This window comes from Onychostoma macrolepis, chromosome 19, assembly GCF_012432095.1.
Source record: "Onychostoma macrolepis isolate SWU-2019 chromosome 19, ASM1243209v1, whole genome shotgun sequence".
NCBI classification, from domain to species: domain Eukaryota; kingdom Metazoa; phylum Chordata; class Actinopteri; order Cypriniformes; family Cyprinidae; genus Onychostoma; species Onychostoma macrolepis.
The window spans coordinates 18,854,615-18,873,623 of NC_081173.1; the positions used below are offsets into that span (position 1 = coordinate 18,854,615).

The 19,009-nt window shown below is 37.2% G+C and overlaps 1 protein-coding gene across 1 annotated transcript in view; it reads right to left on the reverse strand.

Annotated features, from left to right (window-relative positions):
- ext1b (exostosin glycosyltransferase 1b) overlaps positions 1-19,009 on the reverse strand; it is a 71,345-nt gene that overhangs the window by 22,386 nt on the left and 29,950 nt on the right. The window contains exon 2 of the mRNA XM_058754581.1: positions 132-225. Coding sequence (XP_058610564.1) covers positions 132-225 — 94 coding nt within the window. The remainder of the gene's footprint in view (positions 1-131; positions 226-19,009) is intronic.

A 19,009-nucleotide genomic window follows, 5' to 3' on the forward strand; every position in this document is an offset into this window, starting at 1 on the left:
GACAACAGAAAAATAATAAAAGCTGAAAAGGAAATAGAAACTAAATGAAATTAAAAGGAAAAGAAAACAGAGAAAATAGGAAAGCAGAAAAAATAGAAAAAGCGTAGACTGAATGACAGATGTGTGCTCACCTGCAGAGCCTCCAGGAAGCGAAAGGATCCCAGTCGTCGTCCTCGCGGAACCAGGCAGAAAGTGGAATTGTGCAGCATTTCACGATAGTCATACCTGCACAAAAACACACACAAACAAATGATACAAATGCCTTGTGTGGAATTTAAGGTGTCTTTTCTCCATCAGTCTCCCTCCCTCCATCCTCCACACAGGCACATTCATGAGGAGCAGAAACAAACAGCGTGCACACAATCAGGTGCTTGAGAAGATACAGCCATGTTTTCCCCATATCAAAGAGACGGTCATCTCTCTGCCCCTGCGCTCAGAGCGGCCACACTGACACAGATGGCTTCCTGTCCTCTCATGCGCACACGCAAAAAATACAGCGTCAAAGAAGTCTGGAGGTTAAAGGAGCAGGCAGTTATTTATCAGGCAGAAAATCATTCATCATTTACTGGTGAGCATGTAAGGTGAAGGTTGTGCGACGCTGACTTCCACGTGCTGCCATTATCTGCCTTGTGATGATCTTGCTGACTCCAGAGCAGCTGTGCTGTTTGCCTCCTCAGCTCATCGGTAGATGCTGACTTTGAACACTGCCTGAAATGGCAGGCTACACACACACACACACACACACACAACCCTACAGAACGAAACGAGGCACTAAGTGTGGCAAGTGAACAAACAAGGCACGCGTGTGAGCACACAGGCACGCGTCCCAGCTGTCTGGATATGGGACTGATCCCGCGTTAATGTGATAGAATATGAATGAGGCTGGAGGGCGAGCGTTGGTCTCTGTGGTGCCATTTCACGTAGATTAGCTACCTGAGGAGCAATATCAGACAGTCAGCAAACACTGAGGATCCCTCCATTCCTCATTGTGTGAGCCCAGGATAGAAATGATGCTTTTCCATACAGTCCATGAACCACTGGTCACCAGGCTTTCTTTGCCCTAAGTCTTTTTTTTTTTCCTCAAAATATTTTTTCAAAATGGCACAATAGCCAAGTGTTTGAATAAATAAATATTATATATATACACATACATACACACATATATTTTTTTCATACTATGGTTATTAAGCCATACTTCCCTTTGTACTTCCTTTCCTTGAAACCTTTTATAGCTTCTTACACTTCCTTCCTTCTGTAATTACATTTATTTCATTGTTCTTTTTTTCCCTTTCTTCTCTAAATCTTTCAAAGTTCATTGTTTCCATCATTCTTTACTTTCTTCCGTCCTTCCTTCTGCACTCACTGCTGAACTTCCTTTCTTCTATTCTTTGACCCTTTCTTTAATACACTTAATTTTCTTTTGCACTGCTTTCCTTCTTTCTCCAAATTCTTTCAAGTTCATTCATTCTTCCTTTTTTCCATACAAAAATGTATGTAAACTTATACATCTGTACACATACTGTGAAAATTTATATATTTTCAAATGTAACTTATTTTTGTGATGGCAAAGCTGAAATTTCAGCATTATTACTCCAGTCTTCAGTGTGACATGAACCTTCAGAAATCATTCTAATATGCTCATTTGGTGCTTAAGAAACATCTCTAATTATTATCAATGTTGAATACATTGAAAATGCCGTGGAAACAATATACAAATAACTTTAATATACTTTCACTTTATATTAATTTAATGCATAAAAATGTAATGTCTTTAAAAAAAAAAAAGTTACTTAACCCAAATGTTTTAATGCTTTAATATATTACTGTATTTGATGTATTTATTACATATGCAACTAAATATAACAAGTCCATCAGTAGCACAGTATACACCAAAATACCATGGCATTATCACCTAATAATTCATAATTGTACAATGGTTCTGCCACAGTACTTTTTTTTGTGAACATTGTATGTATTGCCCATGTTATTTCAAAGCAGCTCATTTTACTCATTTCCTGAGCACTGAGCATCTTTTGACCTTGGAAAGCTCAGACCACTTAAAACAGCACAACGGAGATGAGAGAGTGTAATGGTGTGTGTTTATACACAAGCGAGAATTGTTTGGGTCTTTAATGGTGCTCAGGCACACACAAGTGTTTGTGTGAAGTGAATCCATGGCAATGAGCATCTATGTGAGATGAAATGCAATAGAGAAAAGAACAGTGTTAAAGTATTATGAGAAAACTGCTGGCGAGTGAATCAATATCAGGGTCTAAAAATGAGGATCACCCTCTGTGATTGTGTTTATTTCACAGGTTGGGTACAATTATACTACCCTTCCCAAACACAGCCCTAAGCGCAGCTTTATGCTCCGTCTCCATAGCAACTCCAGCTAAATGCTTCCATTCGGAGTGTGTTAATTATATGCGTTCTGCACATGGCTGATGGGGGTACTTGCACAATGAGGTAATGTTTTAAAAATCTCCACCGTTTCATTTCTCTTTCTTTCCACCACTTTCTAAAACTTTCTCTCAAACTACCCCCCCTCTTGCACATCTGAATGAAAGCTTCACTGGGAAAGGAGCCAAAATGGCTGTCGGTTCTGACGCAGAACAATCAGCCTAAGGCACAGACTTCCACTTCCCAGACATCAATCTCATGACAAAAACCCACAAATATTAACTAAAGTGTAAAATAGATAAACACATGTGATATGACCAAATTTGCATAAAAATTAGTCAAATATTAGGTAGTCTCAGTAGTAGTACAATTACAGAGTAGTAGATTCATTTAAAACAGTTAGAGACAGAGTAGATGGCATATTTAAAAGGTTGAAAGAAAGAAGTGAATATTTTTGAGTAATTGAGCACACAAACAGGTAAACCTAGCATTTCAGCCAATTCATCGAAAGAAAGATCAAAAGAAATGATTCACAAAAATGAATCAAACTTTGATCTACACTACTGTTTGAGTCAGTACATTTTTTCCCTTTAGAAAGAAATGAATACTTTTATTCAGAGATAATGCATTACATTTATCAAAAGAGATACATTTAAAATGTTACAAAAGATTTCTTCAAATAAATGCAGAAATGGCTTGCTGGAATATTCTTTAGAAAATTTAAAGCTATATAAAAAGTGCATTAAAATCATTGCAATATTGCCAGAACTGAATTGCAAGCAAAATCAAGGCTTCTTTGAACATTTTTAAAAAAAAAAATTTTTAAGTGACGTGCACAAATCCCTCAACCCGGTTTTCTCAACCAATTCACTGAAAACAGCAGTTCAAAACAATCAATACACAAAATAACTTAAACATCTATCAGCATTTCTGCTATGCATAGCAAAACCGCAAGCAAAAAGAGGTTATACTTATACAGAAAGCTAAAAGCGCAGCTTGAATCTGATCTCTAGCAATTCATACGCCAAAAACACAAGAAAAAAAGAAAAAGATTTTTATTTAACTACAGTTAAATGAGAAAACATCAACAATTAGTTACAGTAATTATATTCATTGTTATGAAACTGACATTAAGTGACACAAAGCCTTCTGTGATTTCACATACCCACATGCCAGTTATAAGCAAGCCACACAGCGATGGTTACAGCTCCCTGCGGGTACGAGTATGTGTTCATGTGTGCGGCCCTATGAAGTGGCCGCACTGTCCTCTCTCCAGAACTCTCACTGTAAGTAATTCATTAGAGCAATTAGTGCTCATTAGAGGGCTTATGCTAGTTTCAATTAGCATCCACAACATAAGATAACCTAGAGGCATTCCAGCAAACACCACAGTCATATAATCTTATAATGGCCATGTGCCCCAGCTACACCACGGGAATCAAATCATGGGCAAAAGTAAGTGAAAATGTTAGTTATTATATCTATAAATCTATATATCCATTCTTCTATCTCTTCATTCGTCTGCCCAGCCATCCATACACAACATGCTATGCAATGTGATCACTTATCTTACATATTATGAATTTAAATGACAATCATGCCATTAAGTGCATTTCCTTGTCAAAAAGATCAGCTTTGGTATCGCAGACGTGCGACAAGATCGTAATTTATTTTGACAAGTTTATCATGAAAATCTTTTCAATTTGTCTCCCCCCTCTACTAAGCGAAACAGACTGAGCCTATTGCCAAAAAAAAAAAAAAAAAAAGGTTTCTTGAATTGGTTGATTATGCTTTGGACATGAAATGAAAGGAAGATCACATAAAAACATGAAGTTATGTGGTGAATTTTGGCTATGCTGTCCTCACACACAGACACATTTTGTCCTGTTTGATTGGCCTGTCAGAATACAGGGACACTCTCCATATAGACCAGTTATCCTGTCGGGGCACGAGGACAGAAACGTGTCTTGATTGGCCGGCCTGTCAGCATACAGGGACACGCTTTGTGAAATACTGGCCGTCCTGTCACCACAAAGGGAATATTTCAGCCCTGACTGGCTGTGGGGTCTGAATAGTTGGAAGTGCAATTCAGAGCGTGGCATGTTGTGGACCAGATGTGTCTCAAAGCACCAGTTTATATCCAGATGGTTGGCAGGATTGCGATGACGTGACTGTGCACGAGTCTGATTCGGGACATGTCAGCACAAGCCTGCTCTGCGGTCTTGCTCCAGTCCTGCGTGAGAAGCATTTACAGATGGAATAGTCGCTTCTTTCATATATCACAGACTCCAGTGTTTAAAAATATTCCTGAGATGTCAGAGCGCTAAACAGCTAAGTGGGCTGAAGTTGTACTGTGACAGCCCTTTGTACTGGTCTGAATCCGTGTATTCCCACTATAGGGGGAAAACAGCATCCTATCAGAACTTGTGAAGGATTTATATCGACAAACTTTAGGAATCAAAGGAGCCTTTTATGCTGGAGTTAAAAAGCAGCACTTATAACTTTTATAGATTCAGACAACTTACGAAAACAACTCGAATTTGCGATTTCTCAGCCACATAAAATGCTAAATTACATTATTTTTTATCCAAATACCAAGAGGAACAAGCCTGTCAGATGAGTAAAATGATCCCACTACCTATTCTCTGAGGTTTTGAACTAGTCTACAAGAATTCACTGGTTCGGTTTGGTCTTATTGCTTGGGATTGATGGCTTTTTGTTCTTATTATAAAATGGACTTGTGTTTTTTTTTCCCATGGCAATATTAGTTCATTTTACTAATAGACCATCTACTGTAGCCTTTCCCCCTAAAGGTGAAAAAGCCCCGTCATAATTAGCTCATTTATTTGCAAACACATTTAAATTTATTCTATTTTAGGGCTAAACCCACAATATCTCCTCACCATATGTGACTCTAAGACAGAGCAGGAGAGAAAGCAAGGGAAAGAGGGAGGGCACACAATCAAAGCTGCAGATGGGGTCTCTCAATTGCTTGTAGAGACTGTCCCTAAAGAACCAAACCAGTCTTTATCCTTCAAATCCAAAAACCACACCCTGGCTACGAATGCATGACACTGGATTCATTATTTGCTAGATTTAGATTATATATCATAAAAAGTGCATCTCATAAAAGCATATCCAGGTAATATTACAGAACAAAGAAAAAAATAAATAAATAAAAAATTGGATTAAACCCCCCTGATTTTTCTGAATAAATAAATAAAAAGATATTTTACAATATTTGTAATATTGTATTATAGCATTAATTTTATGGCATTTAAGCACATTACAGCACACTTATTTATCGGCACAATATTGATCAAATACATAATGTATATATTTAAATTAAATTGTTGAATTAAAATCTATAAGACTATATTCCATATACTGAAATAGATTAGATTTTTTTTTTTTTTTTTTTATGCATAGATCTTTCACACATAGATTTATACCCTAGTCTAGTGCATCTGGACATTTTACTCAATTTTCAATAATGATCCATATAACTGTTAAAACAAAAAGTAACCATAAATGAAGGGCAACACAAATACAATAATAATGTTTAAATCTATACATTTAAATTCTTGAATCAAAATTTATAAGACTATATTATATAGAAAAATAGATTTTTATGTAATTCATGTATTAAATAGATTTTTTTGCATTACAATGACAACTGAAGATACATGCTTGATTGATTGTTAAATCAAATCAATCAAAATCAATAAAAAGTCTTAAAAGAGACAATGGTCTTAAAAATGCTTTGTTTTCTTTAGGCGCATTATTTTTAATTCTTTATTTTCTTTTGGGCTAAAACATGACTGGGACATGTTCTTGGCAGGTTTCATAAAGAACTAGTAGCACTTTCAAAAGAAATTCCTTTGCAGGACAGTGTTATACGATACAGGTGTGTCTCCTAGAACTAGGTCATGTCACATAGCTGGAGGGGGAACTGACAAAAACGAGGGGGGTGCCGACTCAGTCACCAGAGGTCAGATTGGGGCTTTTGGACATTGCGGACAGAAAGCACAATCCATAACGAAGTTCTAACAAAGCAGCGGCTTCTTTCGGGAGGAGGCTGCAGCTGGTGTCAGGTTGCTCAGATAGACACTTGCAGAGAGGAACCCTAGGGAGAAAGATGATGAGAGAGGGACGCTGCAGAGAAAAGATGGACTGAAGAAACAAAAAAGACTAGCGAAGAGGGACCGTGTGGCTGGTGCTGCTCTTTTCCCACCTGGACAGGAAGTAGAGCAAACATGGAGCACTTGCATCCTCAGGTCTATGTTGACAAGCGGCAGGATTGAATTTTTCATTCAAGCAGCATGCCGATATCTCCAGACTCACTTCAAGCTTGGAGTGCTGCTATCATGTGCCATTAAACCTGCTTCGGTGAAGAATGGATTGCAGTTTTAGATCACAATTAGGCGAAACCCAGCAAGCCCACTGAAGCACTCATTAGAGTCTGTTCAGAATAAACAGTCTGAGACCGAGAGAACCGAGTGAGGAGCTGACTAATAACACTTTCCCCATTAGAGAAGTGAATATAAAAATGAAGAAAGTGAGATGGGGGAATCGTTAAAAAAAAAGACTCACTGGTCACCTGGCAACCTGTTCTGGTGAAAATATGTGGGTATAATATTTATTTTTGATATGGAAAACAAAACACAAACAATAAATGGATGGCGAAAGAAGTAATTACATTAATGTATAGAGATTAGGGATGTGACGAGATCTCGTGGTACGAGATCTCGTGTGATCCGACTGGTCTCGCGAGAACGTGACGATATCCTCGCAAAATATTTTGCAATGTTCACATTAGAGCTGCACCATTAATCGTTAAAAATTGCGCTTGTGATCTTGATTCAAACACACACGCGATCTTATTCCTGAATGACGATTCAGCTATGTCTATTAAGACTGTTTCACATCGCGAGTGTCAGTGGGGCCTGAGATGTTGATGAATCAGAGGGTCGACCATCATCGTGCTCCCGATGTGAACGCTGTCAGACTAAACATGCGCTACTCACGCTCCACTGACGCTTACGATGTGAAACAGGTGTTAAAGACATTCAAATCTGCATTCATGCTGCTGCTGATCCAGAAAGAGCAACACAAACAGTCTTTTCAACCACACATCATTATTTCTGTGTTACAGAACAAAAGTACTGGGATAAAAGTTTATAGTTTGGGTATAAACACTTATTGTCTACAGTAGCGATCAAAACGAAAGTTTCTTAACACTTGTATTGTAACGATTATAATCTTCTGCCAGGAGGTGGCGACAACCCGTTTAAAAAATGAATTTGACATTGAATCATTCATTCAGGAGATTCCAATAGTGAAACAAGTCTTTATGAAGTGAGACACTGACTCCTTCATTGATTTATTTATTTTTTTTCCCCATTTTGTTTAAATGAAATTGTAACAATTTTATTTATATTTTTTATATATATATATATATATATATATATATATATATAAATAAAATAAATAAAAGACTTAAGCAATGAACATTTTGTCAGAACAACTAGTAAATTACGTTATTTTGTGAGAGAATCGTGATCTCCAATTTATTAAAGAAAAAAAATTGTGATTCTCAATTTATCCAGAATCGTGCAGCTCTAGTTTACATGTTTATTACTGCATAGAATTCATTAAAATAGAAGTTTCATTTCATAAAGTATAGGTTGATTTCAAAATACACTTACATTTTTTGCATTTTTCATTTGAATAAAACTATTTTCCAACACTGAGGATTTTTTTTTTTAAAAAGCCAAATTTAAAAATTTCATCTCGTCTCGTTCTCGTGAACCCAGTCTCGTGTCTCGTCTCGTGGGATAAGTGTCTCGTCACACCCCTAATAGAGATATTAGAGTATTAGATCTGAATAACTATCAAATAAAAGATGAGATGGAGGAAAGTGTGTGCTAAAGTGACTTACAGGAGTAGAAAGCATATCAAAACAAGTTAATAAAAGCTGAGGAAACAAACAAACAAATAAACCTGACGCCTATATATCTTGGACAACAGAGCTGGTGAAATCTACAGCAATAAAACTGTAAAGTGTAGAGTTTTATAGCAGTAAATGCAGTCAAAAGGCTTCATTCTACCACAGGCTGATGACATACAAACCCTCTCTTTGAGAGCGATTATTTAACACTGTGTTTTTCAGACTTTCTCCATTTCTTTATGTGCAAAATAGGAACCTATATCACCTCAAACAGAGATTATTTCGCAGAAGAGTCGGGACATCAGCCTAAAAGAATTGGTGCTCTTCACCTCAAACGCTGCACTACATAAAGGTGAGAGTCACAACACAGAGGAAGGGAAAGAGGCTCTCAGAGCTCTCAATGTCAATTACACCACAAAACCACACAGTAGGGACAGCAAAAAAAAAAAAAAAAACGGCTTCACTTCTATAAACAAAAACACACCTGTGAAAAACCAAGATTTCCGTCTGAGTTTATGCAAATACAGGCTGAGTTTGCATAGAGTTCCAAGTGTCATCCTCCAGTGAAGCATATCAGTCCTCTAAGTGGTAACCAATGCCATTCTAACAGTCTCGAGATTAAATAATATGATCAAAAAAAAAAACAAAAAAACATGAAATCAGGACCATTTTGAGGTTGTTTTTCTATCAAACAGTGCCAACTTCAAATGGATTTTTTCTCTTTATGTAGGTCAAACTTGTCTCATCCAATAATACATTACTGCTTTGAGTTTTATTTTTAACTCAAGTGTTACATAATGTGAAACTGTTGCATCTGTACAGATGCAAGACTTATTTGTTAGGTATAGCCTTCAAAATAATGATGTCCCTTTTATTTTCAGTATTTAAATTGTATACAAGAAAAAAAACACGGTAACACTATTTTAGGGTCTCTTAACTAGTTGCTTATTAGCAAGCATATTGCTAGAATATTAGCCATTTATTAGTAGTAATTAAGCATATATTAATGCCTTATTCTACATGACCTTATTCTACATCCCTAATCCTACCCAATACCTAAACTTAACAACTACCTTACTAACTATTAATAAGCAGCAAATTAGGAATTTGAGGGAAAAGTCGTAGTTAATAGTGAATAATTCTTCCCTATTCTAAAGTGTTACCACAAACACTTACCTGATATTATATAATATATAAAATATTTTGGATTTAAGTGACCAAATAAAAATAAATAAATAAATAAAAAGGTAATTATTTTTATTTATAATAAATTATTATTATTATTATTATTATTATTATTATTATTATTATTAATAATAATAATAATATTATTATTATTATTATTATTATTATTATTATTATATGCATCACCCAATCCATATGACTGACAGACAATCAAATCAATCAATCAATCAATTCAACAAAAATAAATAAACACCCTTAAAACTGCAATATTAAGATGAAACGGCACTTTTCTTTTCAGCCAGGGCAAGGCCAGAATAATTAGATGGCAGGAAATGAATCATCCCCTCTGCCTGGCGAGTTATTAGCAACAGTAAAAAGAAAATCAACATGAACTAAACCTATCAATTAAATGGGAGCGGCGTCTTAAAAGGCCTATTCACACAGAGCATGAAATTTCCTGCAACAAGATGTTAAAGCGACACAATGCGCTTCTATACAGCCCAGGAAACCAAACTGCAAAATTTCACTGTGAAACGAAACATTTAATACTTAAATGTGAATTTTTGCTTTGTAACATCACACTTGGTGTGAACAGGCCTTTAATTTAAACCCATGAGAACATGTCAGTCAACATGACAGCGAGATGCCAAACACCTAGAGGCCTGGCTACCGCATAAAATACAACATACTGCACGTGACGTAGAATAAAAACTTCACAAATCAATGATGTAAGACCATATGTCAGGGAATGTGACAAATTATTTGAAAAGCAAATCAAAGCTCTCGTATTCCACAGCAGCTCTTTAAAAGCCAACACGTGCATTGTTTCGGCTCTGACAGGAAGGCTTATGCTTGGCCCCCAAGCTCTAAGAGTTCAAAGAAACTCAATAAAACATTTAAGACAAGCCTGCAAACCCCCCTCTCTCAGCACCGTATGACCTTGGGTTAAACATATTTAATTAGAACACGAGATTCCCTCAACTCTGCCTTCCCCCAGAACAACAAAAATCCATCCTTCATATGGATGGCTTGTGCCTCCTTTTAGAGCTTTGTTTCCAACTATGAGAGTGGGATTTAGGAAATGGCTGGCATACAAACACAGAAGACTTCAAATAGCTGTGTGGCTTTACGCCACACCAAATGGCACATCTGGGCCGCGGCTTCAAAGAGCTCCACTCCCACACCTTTAAGTGCTAAGGCAGGTGATGAGATACTTCTGAAAGCTGTCTGAATCCCAGTGTTTGATAATAGGAGGCAAGTGCAAATCTAAAGCAAAGTGACTGCTCTATCCTGCTGCCGAGAACCCCCTTTCACACATAAAAGGCTTTCCTGCTGCAACGGACAAAAGCTGTATAGACTGGTTTTGGTATGCACTTTGCCGTTTTCAAAGATTTTTGTTACTTTTTTTGCCCGAGGTCAGGAGAAGCGGCAGTTCATTTGGTAGCGAAGAAACAATGCAATAAAGTCATCCGATTTAATGTTCCACTGCATCTGGGGAATGCTGGAAAGGTCAGAGGTTTATACTTAGAGAGACGGCTTATGAAACTCTACATTTCATAATGGGGAAAATGTACCAGTTGGAAGGAACGGTCTACTCTACGGTCACATGGCTAATCTGAAGGACTCGTTTCTTGGTATCTGTCCATTTGTACACATAAGCTAAATTAGCAATTGGAAACTTCAACATGTAACTGCTGAATGCACAAAAGGAAGATAAAATCCATATTCTGCTGCTGAAAGAAATAGAGATGTAATTTATTCACCCATTTAAATCTGTATGACTTTCTTTTAAAGAATGTTTTTGTCTATACTGCGAAAATCAGTGAGGTCCAATGTTGTTTTCAACCAGCTTCCATTATATGGACATAAACAACACACTTTTTTTGGGTTTCTCAGAAGAAAGTCAGTCATACAGGTTCTGCCGAAAACGAATGACTTTGGTTCGCTTCGTCACTGTGAACGTCTCTAAGGACTGCTTTGCTGCCATACATACTTAAGGTGGTTGACAAATAGAGCAAATAGCGGCTGAACTAGAGGCCAACTTCGGTAGATGTCAGTGAATTATTCACTTCTTTATTCGGCTTGCGTCGCACAGCTCATTTTTATTGAGTTTGTATGATGGTCAATGTCTCATGTGTCCAAGTCCATTTCTAAAACGGTCATTCTTGAGAAAGAGCTCATGGGATAACTCCATCCACACAACAATAAAGCACTGTCTCCTGATGCGGTGACATGAAAGAGTGCGGTTGAGCTCACATTCGTCACCAGTGCCGTTCTCTTCGACACCTCCGGTGTCATGGTGCGGTCATTTAGCAAGCAGGGAGCACTCTGGGGAATCTTCCAGAAGCAAAACCAGGGTTATCCTACTGATCCAACCCTGACCACTTCAAAGGGATTTTCTGAGCCATGTGTAATTTCATATAGTGTAAAAAGCCATTTTAAGAGAGGTAATTACCTGTGATGGCTACATGCGAAATAAAGCTTAGCTTTGCCTTAATATGCGCCCCATTCCCATGTTAAGTGACCCATTGTTGTAATTACAACAGTAAATCACAGCAGCACCAGATGAGTACTGTAAATTGACTATGATGTTAATTAACATATCAACAGTCGATTAGTATGAAAGACATTACAGACTAGCCCTTAACTACTCTATGCACAAACAAAAATACATGTGACACATTCCTCAAAACTTTGGTAAATCTCAAACATGCCTTTTTATTTAATCTGCCATTTGAACTATCAAGGTTAGTTTTTGTAGCCTCTCCAAATGCTGCGGTTGACTAACAATGACTACAGTCAGACAGACTCTTTCCAGACGCTTATTCAACATCTACATGAGTCATTCCTCTCAGTTTAGACAATAAATTTTCACTCAAAACAATGACTTTATGTCACCGGCAGACATTAGATCCTAAGGCATACAGAAGAATGATGAAAAGGTTCTCAAAGGAAGTGATTCATTTTATGTTATGACTGTGATCTGCCAAATGTGTTTCAGTTGAGCATCGGTATTTGAGACAGAAGGGCCGGTTCTGCATTTACAAGTCAATCAACTGTGATGCAGATCAAACACTATATATTTCATCCTATATAGCGCAAGGTTCCTAGATGACATCCCAAAATATGCCATACAAGCTTTTTGGGCAAATACTGCATTTTCTGAATAGCAGCACATGACTTACATTTTAAAAATTGTAGATTTTTTTCCCCCATAATCAATGCAGTCTGCAGTTTTCATTCAATGCAAGCTAGCTGAGATTCAGACACACATCATTCAAAACAGCAGCTTGCGATTAACATTAGAACTAATGCGGGAGAGGAAAAATGATAACAGGGAAAGTTAATATGCTAATTAGTGAGCTAAACTGTAAACAACCTTCAAGTCACTGTATTATAATAAAGCATGTGGCTTTGTGCCTTCAAGAATATGAGTGAAACTTCAAAGCAGTCAAGAATGAAACCAGGGAGAGGCAATTAGCAATGCTCTTTAGCTCGACATTAGTCAGGAGCTCGGATATAAATCTCCAACATTCAGGTCATGATAATCTTTAACTTCTCAGAAATGCCACAGCATTTGTCTGTGGAGGAAGATTCGGCCAACCTTAGCTGACAGACAGTGGAAATGGGCAGATTGTGACAGATAAACACAAACAGACTTTCTAAATGTCACGCTACCAGAGGAACAGGGTGCGCAATAGCTTTATCCTGCTCGGTGGCCTGTAACGATAGAACCGCTCGTGTTGATTGGAGAAGAAACGAAAAGCACCGCTGCGATTGGGCAAAGACAGAGTTCCAACCAAAGCAGATAGAATGTCAGCGGATCTGACAGAGCCGGACTGAGTCTCCGTGGAGCGTGGATGATTCAGAGGTCAGGGAATGCGCAGTAGTGATATTTAATCAACCTGACAGCTCTCGGTCTGGAAGTCACTTTCTGTGAAAGAAGGCCTTGTTCAAAAGACAAGGCTTTCTTTAAATGTGACTGGTTTGATGGAAATCCTTCAACTAAGACCTACCACTGAGATTGAGGACTTGATGGGGGTTGGTGGTAAGCACAATAGGCAGATGAAATGAAAGACTTCTTCTCAAACTTTTGGACACCACGGACCCAAAAACGTAATGTTCCCACCTTCCTAAACCAAAGGCAGCTACATTCATTCATAATGTGTGTTGATGTTAACTTTAATTTTAGAAAAACTAATGTTGTTTCCTAAATATAAAAAACACCTTGTATATCATCGTTGTACTAAAGCAAATTATTAAAATTACTTGCATAGCATTTTTCAAAATAAAGGATTTTAAAGCAGTTTCATAAAGAACAGTGACCACTTGAACTTTTTTCTTTTTTACAAAATTATATGCAGATTTGATAAAAAAAAAAAAAAAAAGGTTGCCAACAGAATAAAATAATCTCATAGTTTCTCATTTTTAGTGCATAAAAATCTGTATAGAAGAATTAATCAAATTCTGTAAAAAATACAATATATTAAATATTTTTATGAAAACATTTACATATAAAATACTTCAAACTAATATATATATATATATATATATGAAAGCAAACACGTTAACTTTGACATCACTAAAAACTATTTAATTACGAGTTATCACTGATCCCACCTAGTCCTAGCTTTTGACCCCTGGGGGTCCCTGGGGTCCAGTTTGAAAACCCCATATGATGTAGTTGACATGTTCTTGTGGTCTTGTAGCCTTCGCTCATGCATAGCCATCCACAAGACCGCAGGCTATCCCATTTTTGATTGCTCACAAGCACTAAAAGAATAAAACAAGAACTGAGGGTGCCATTACCTACAAAAGAACACATAAGAACTTCAGGATCCTATCAGATCATCTTATCAAACAGAGCAAGACTTCACTCGCAGAGCCTGATTTCAACTGCTGGTTGACGATTACACGTTCAGATGATGATGATGTGGTTCACTGACTGACTTCTTGCAGCAGGATTTTGCAGCATTACACTTTTCTCTTCTCAGAAGTTGACGACATGAAAGCAGAAAATGAATGCAGAGGCACAAATCCAATCGGGAGGGATGCCAGTGGACTGAGTGAACTCCCAGATCCAGAAGGAAAAATGGAGGTAGGAAAAAAAAAAAAAAAAAAAAAAAATCACTACTTGTGCATGGAATGTGCTGGACGGCTTGATTTATACACGGCACTGGGAGACACCACTCTTTTGGCGGTGCATTGACAGGTTGATGATGACTTCGCCACTTGTTCTACCGACATCATGAGAGATGCCTGGATCAAGTTACTATACATATACAGACAAGCTGCAAAGCATCAAATTATGCCTCTGTGTTTGCAGAGAGAGAGAGAGAGAAGACACTAAAACCTGGACCATTAAGACTCAAACCTGTCATATCAAGTTAAGTCTCCTCAGGTGAATCTCAAACGCTCATTTTACATTTAAAATCTCAATGATTGATAAGTGTGTCAACAAGGTTTCTTCAATGTAAACAGTTTATAAGTAGAGATGCGCCCATATTAAAATTCTAGCTAAAATCATTTATTTTCAATAAAAAAAATAGAAACAAAAAAGTTTTTAAGCTCAATGAAAAATGATATATTTTGTATAAATCCCAAAACAATGCTAAAAACCAGTCAATAATTTTAAACATAAAATAAAATTTATGCACCACATCATTATAATTTACAGTACGAAAAATGGACTATCATTGAGATTTCTTAATTTAATAACACTGCTAAATGTTTTCTCACTATTACTGTTTTTTAAACATTAACTCCGATTATCAGATGGCAAAAGTGTCTACAATATTCAATATCAGTATTACGTATAATTTAATGCACGTAAAAAATAAATACAAATACATTTATCTATCATGCATCACTATTTAGAAGACACAAAAATGCATTAAGCACTCTATCAGCTGCCCTCACAGAGAAACTCTGTGCATAGGAGCATAAATCACTGCTATTCAAATTCCTAAAGAGCCTTTTGTGCTCAGAAAACATGGTTCAAAATAAACACCACAGCAGCGTTAGTTTCCCTGCTACATGATCTTAGGATGCTCAGGAAGGCAGGTATTTGGCTCTGCATTTGCCTCTTTGCTTGAATGATGAGTTCTAAGAGCTCATGGTAATGGCCTGTCTCCAACATCCCAGCCACTATAAATCTTCCCGAGGAAAAATGAGGGAGCAGTCAGGTGGGGAGAGGGCCGCGAGGGTGCATGTGACAGCATGGTTGGCGTTCGGCATGTCTACACACCCACCACTTCATATGATTAAAGGGCTTGAAAGCAGCAAAAAATAAAAAACTACCTGCATTTTAAACTAATCAAACCATTAGCAATATCAACTCGAGTTTTTTTTTTTTACATTTGCACTTTTAGCCACAGTTAAAGGAGGTAAAGCAAGGTCAGGACCCGAGATGTGCTCAGACGTGGACCTGCCACAACAAATCAAGGCCCAACAGGTCTGCAGGGAAGCTTTTTTAAAGCAGCTGTGAAGCTGTAGTCTTTTCTCTCTCAGCTATGCACTAACATATGAGTAATGAACACTTAAGTACCTGCATGTGTAGAGGCCTGGAACCGGACCCCAGGCGATCTGGGGCAAAACATGGATGCACTATCACCTTCTAAAACCATTTTATTTGCTTTCATCTCTATCTGCTAAAACAATAAAGTCATGCTGACTCAGAGCTTAGACAAAAAGACACATACATAAATCAGCAGGCTGTACTCTAGCATCCTACTCTGACTCTTCAGATAATTAGCTCTACTAATTACTTTGAATATGACTCCTACTTAGACAGATTGCCTATGAGGACACATTTATGACAACATTAAGAGGTTTCAGACTAAAGGATTAGGGTGAACAGGAAGTGAGTGATAGTGCAGAGCTCAAATGATCTCATTCTAAAACTCAACTTTGCACTTCATCAGCATGGATTTAAAAACATCTGAATGTCTTGACTTGGTTTAACTGCTAGATTCTAAAGTCTCTTTTTAAATAAATAAAAATGTCTTTTTATATAAATCACAAACTGAGGAAAGTAAAGCGTCTTATCAAATAAAAGGGTTTAGTTTATCATCAACAAAACTAAAGAGAAGACAAAAATCATAGTAAATAAACTTAAAGGGTCATAAGAGGGTCATATAGGACAATTTTAATTTGGACAAACTATTAAATAAACCCAAACATGCGGTGATGAAAATGTGTACACACACACACACTTATAGTATTATATACTATTTAAATTCATACCATTTATTTTACAGATTTTAATCTTTAGTTTTCAGCTTGTTTTAGTTTTAGTAATTTTGTTATGTTTTAATCATTTTTATTTAAATTTTAGTTTTAGCAACTTCAGTCTCTTAAACTAAATGATATGTTGCCTTGGCAGCTAACTGAAATAAATAAGTTTTCCCATCTAATATTCATATTTTATTTCAGCTTTATTTACCAAAATACCTAATCATCAAAACTGATTTTCAATAGTTTCAGTTAACACCACCACTGAACAGTAGACGAACACTAAAGCACTTCAATTTGAGATAAAAGATAGATAATAAAATACACAAGTATACATGAACTAAGTTACATGCTAGTCAGAATGTGTAAGTCACGTTGTTGACAACAGTTCAAGGACCAAACTTTGATGGTTCACACCAAAAGCAGTAGTGTGAAAGCCCTCAAGCTATGACACCATTCCGACTATTTCATCAGTGTCCAAACTTGCGTTTTGAGCTGCCATGACTGTATGTGTCGTTATTATAATTGTGCGACCAGTTTAGCAAAACCTGGGAGAGAGCGATACAGCCACAGAAGTCCCAAGGGCGGAAGAGCGAGACAGATAGAACACTTATTTCAGCCGGCCACTAAACAGCCTGTCATTACATACAGCAGCAGACATAACAGCAGAAAGGAATAAACATCCGTTGTCTCCTGCTTTCGCTGTCTCTGGCTCAGAGACAGAGAGACCGAGTATGTGCCTTGGAAGGGAAAAAAAATAGAGCAAAGAGTGAGGGAGGACCTCACAGAGACCAAATCTTGACATTTTTCCAACCATACAGCTGAAAGCACTACTTTAATGGATGCACACAGAGAATGATAATTAACCCACTTATTCGACATACTCAGCACTTCATAGTTCACAGGAGATGATGAAATTCACCTGCCGCCGACGCACTTACACATGTCTTAAAGGGACAGTTCACCCTAAAATCATATGTTATTCAAAACCTGTATGACTGGCTTTGTTCTGTGGAACACAATTCTTTTTTACAATGGAACTTACAAGCTGCTCTTTCCGTATTACGAAAGTGAACCACAAGCAAGATTTGCACTAAATAATTACAAAGAAATGACAAGTAACATTAAAGGAGACCTATTATGCCCCTTTTTACAATATGTAATACAAGTCTCAGGTGTCCCCAGAATGTGTCTGGGAAGTTTTAGCTCAAAATACCCCACAGATCATTAATTATATCATTTTGAAAATGCCTATTTTAAGTGGAAACAGAAATGCGCTGTTTTCTAAGTGCACTCTAGAGCCCTGCAATTCAGCCCGGGCCCGACAGTCCCCGAATTTTTTACGCCTCTAGGGCCGGGCTTCGAACATCATAGTTCAGACTTGGGCCCAGGCCTCGAGCCTGTTTTAGGCTTCTTATTTTTATATTTTAGACATCCATCAATTAGTGATGAAAAAAAATAAATTATAATTGCCACGCTGGTGGAAACGGCTCGACGGTGCAGCAACAGCAGCAGCGAACACAAGTGCCGTCAGCGCAGCTGAAGAGTTCTGCGTTCAAATGCACGCAATAGGCTAAAGCTTGCCGCAAAGCCCCAGCAAAAGTAATTACCATGAATGTGTCCGGGGGAAATAGTAAGGAGATATTTGAATTATTTACTTATAAACTAGTGTTTTCTGAGTCCGTTTCGCAAGGATGAAGTTGCCGATCCTGACTCACCGCCTCCTCATTAGACGTGCCTTTAGAGAGAAATGGATTATGATTAGAATGAAAGTTTTTTGTTTTCAATTTGTTTTATTTCGTTAAGTAGTAATTTAAAGCTTTCTATAGATATATTTATAATGTCTGTGAGGCATGTATTCGCTGAGTTTCGGTTCATTTTTGTGAAGCGCTCCTGTTCAAGACGAGACGGCAGAAAGTTGCAGATTAAGGGGTGGTAATATTATAAGATCCCGGTTCTACATCACAGGGAGAGTGAAATCTGAGTGGCTCGTTTTTCACAAGCTTGCAGAGAAAGGCTTACCAAAAAATTTTAAAAAAATTTTAGTACTTAAACACGGAAAAAATCAGATTTTCATGATACGTCACCTTTAAATTAAATATGAAATTTGGAAGTGAGAAAGACTGAAATAGTATTTTTTGCAAAACAAACTCCAATAATTAGTTTTATTTACCACTTCAAATATACAAAGTGCATTTCTAACACGAAGCTATCAAACTGCTTAGGAAGACGTAGAATTTA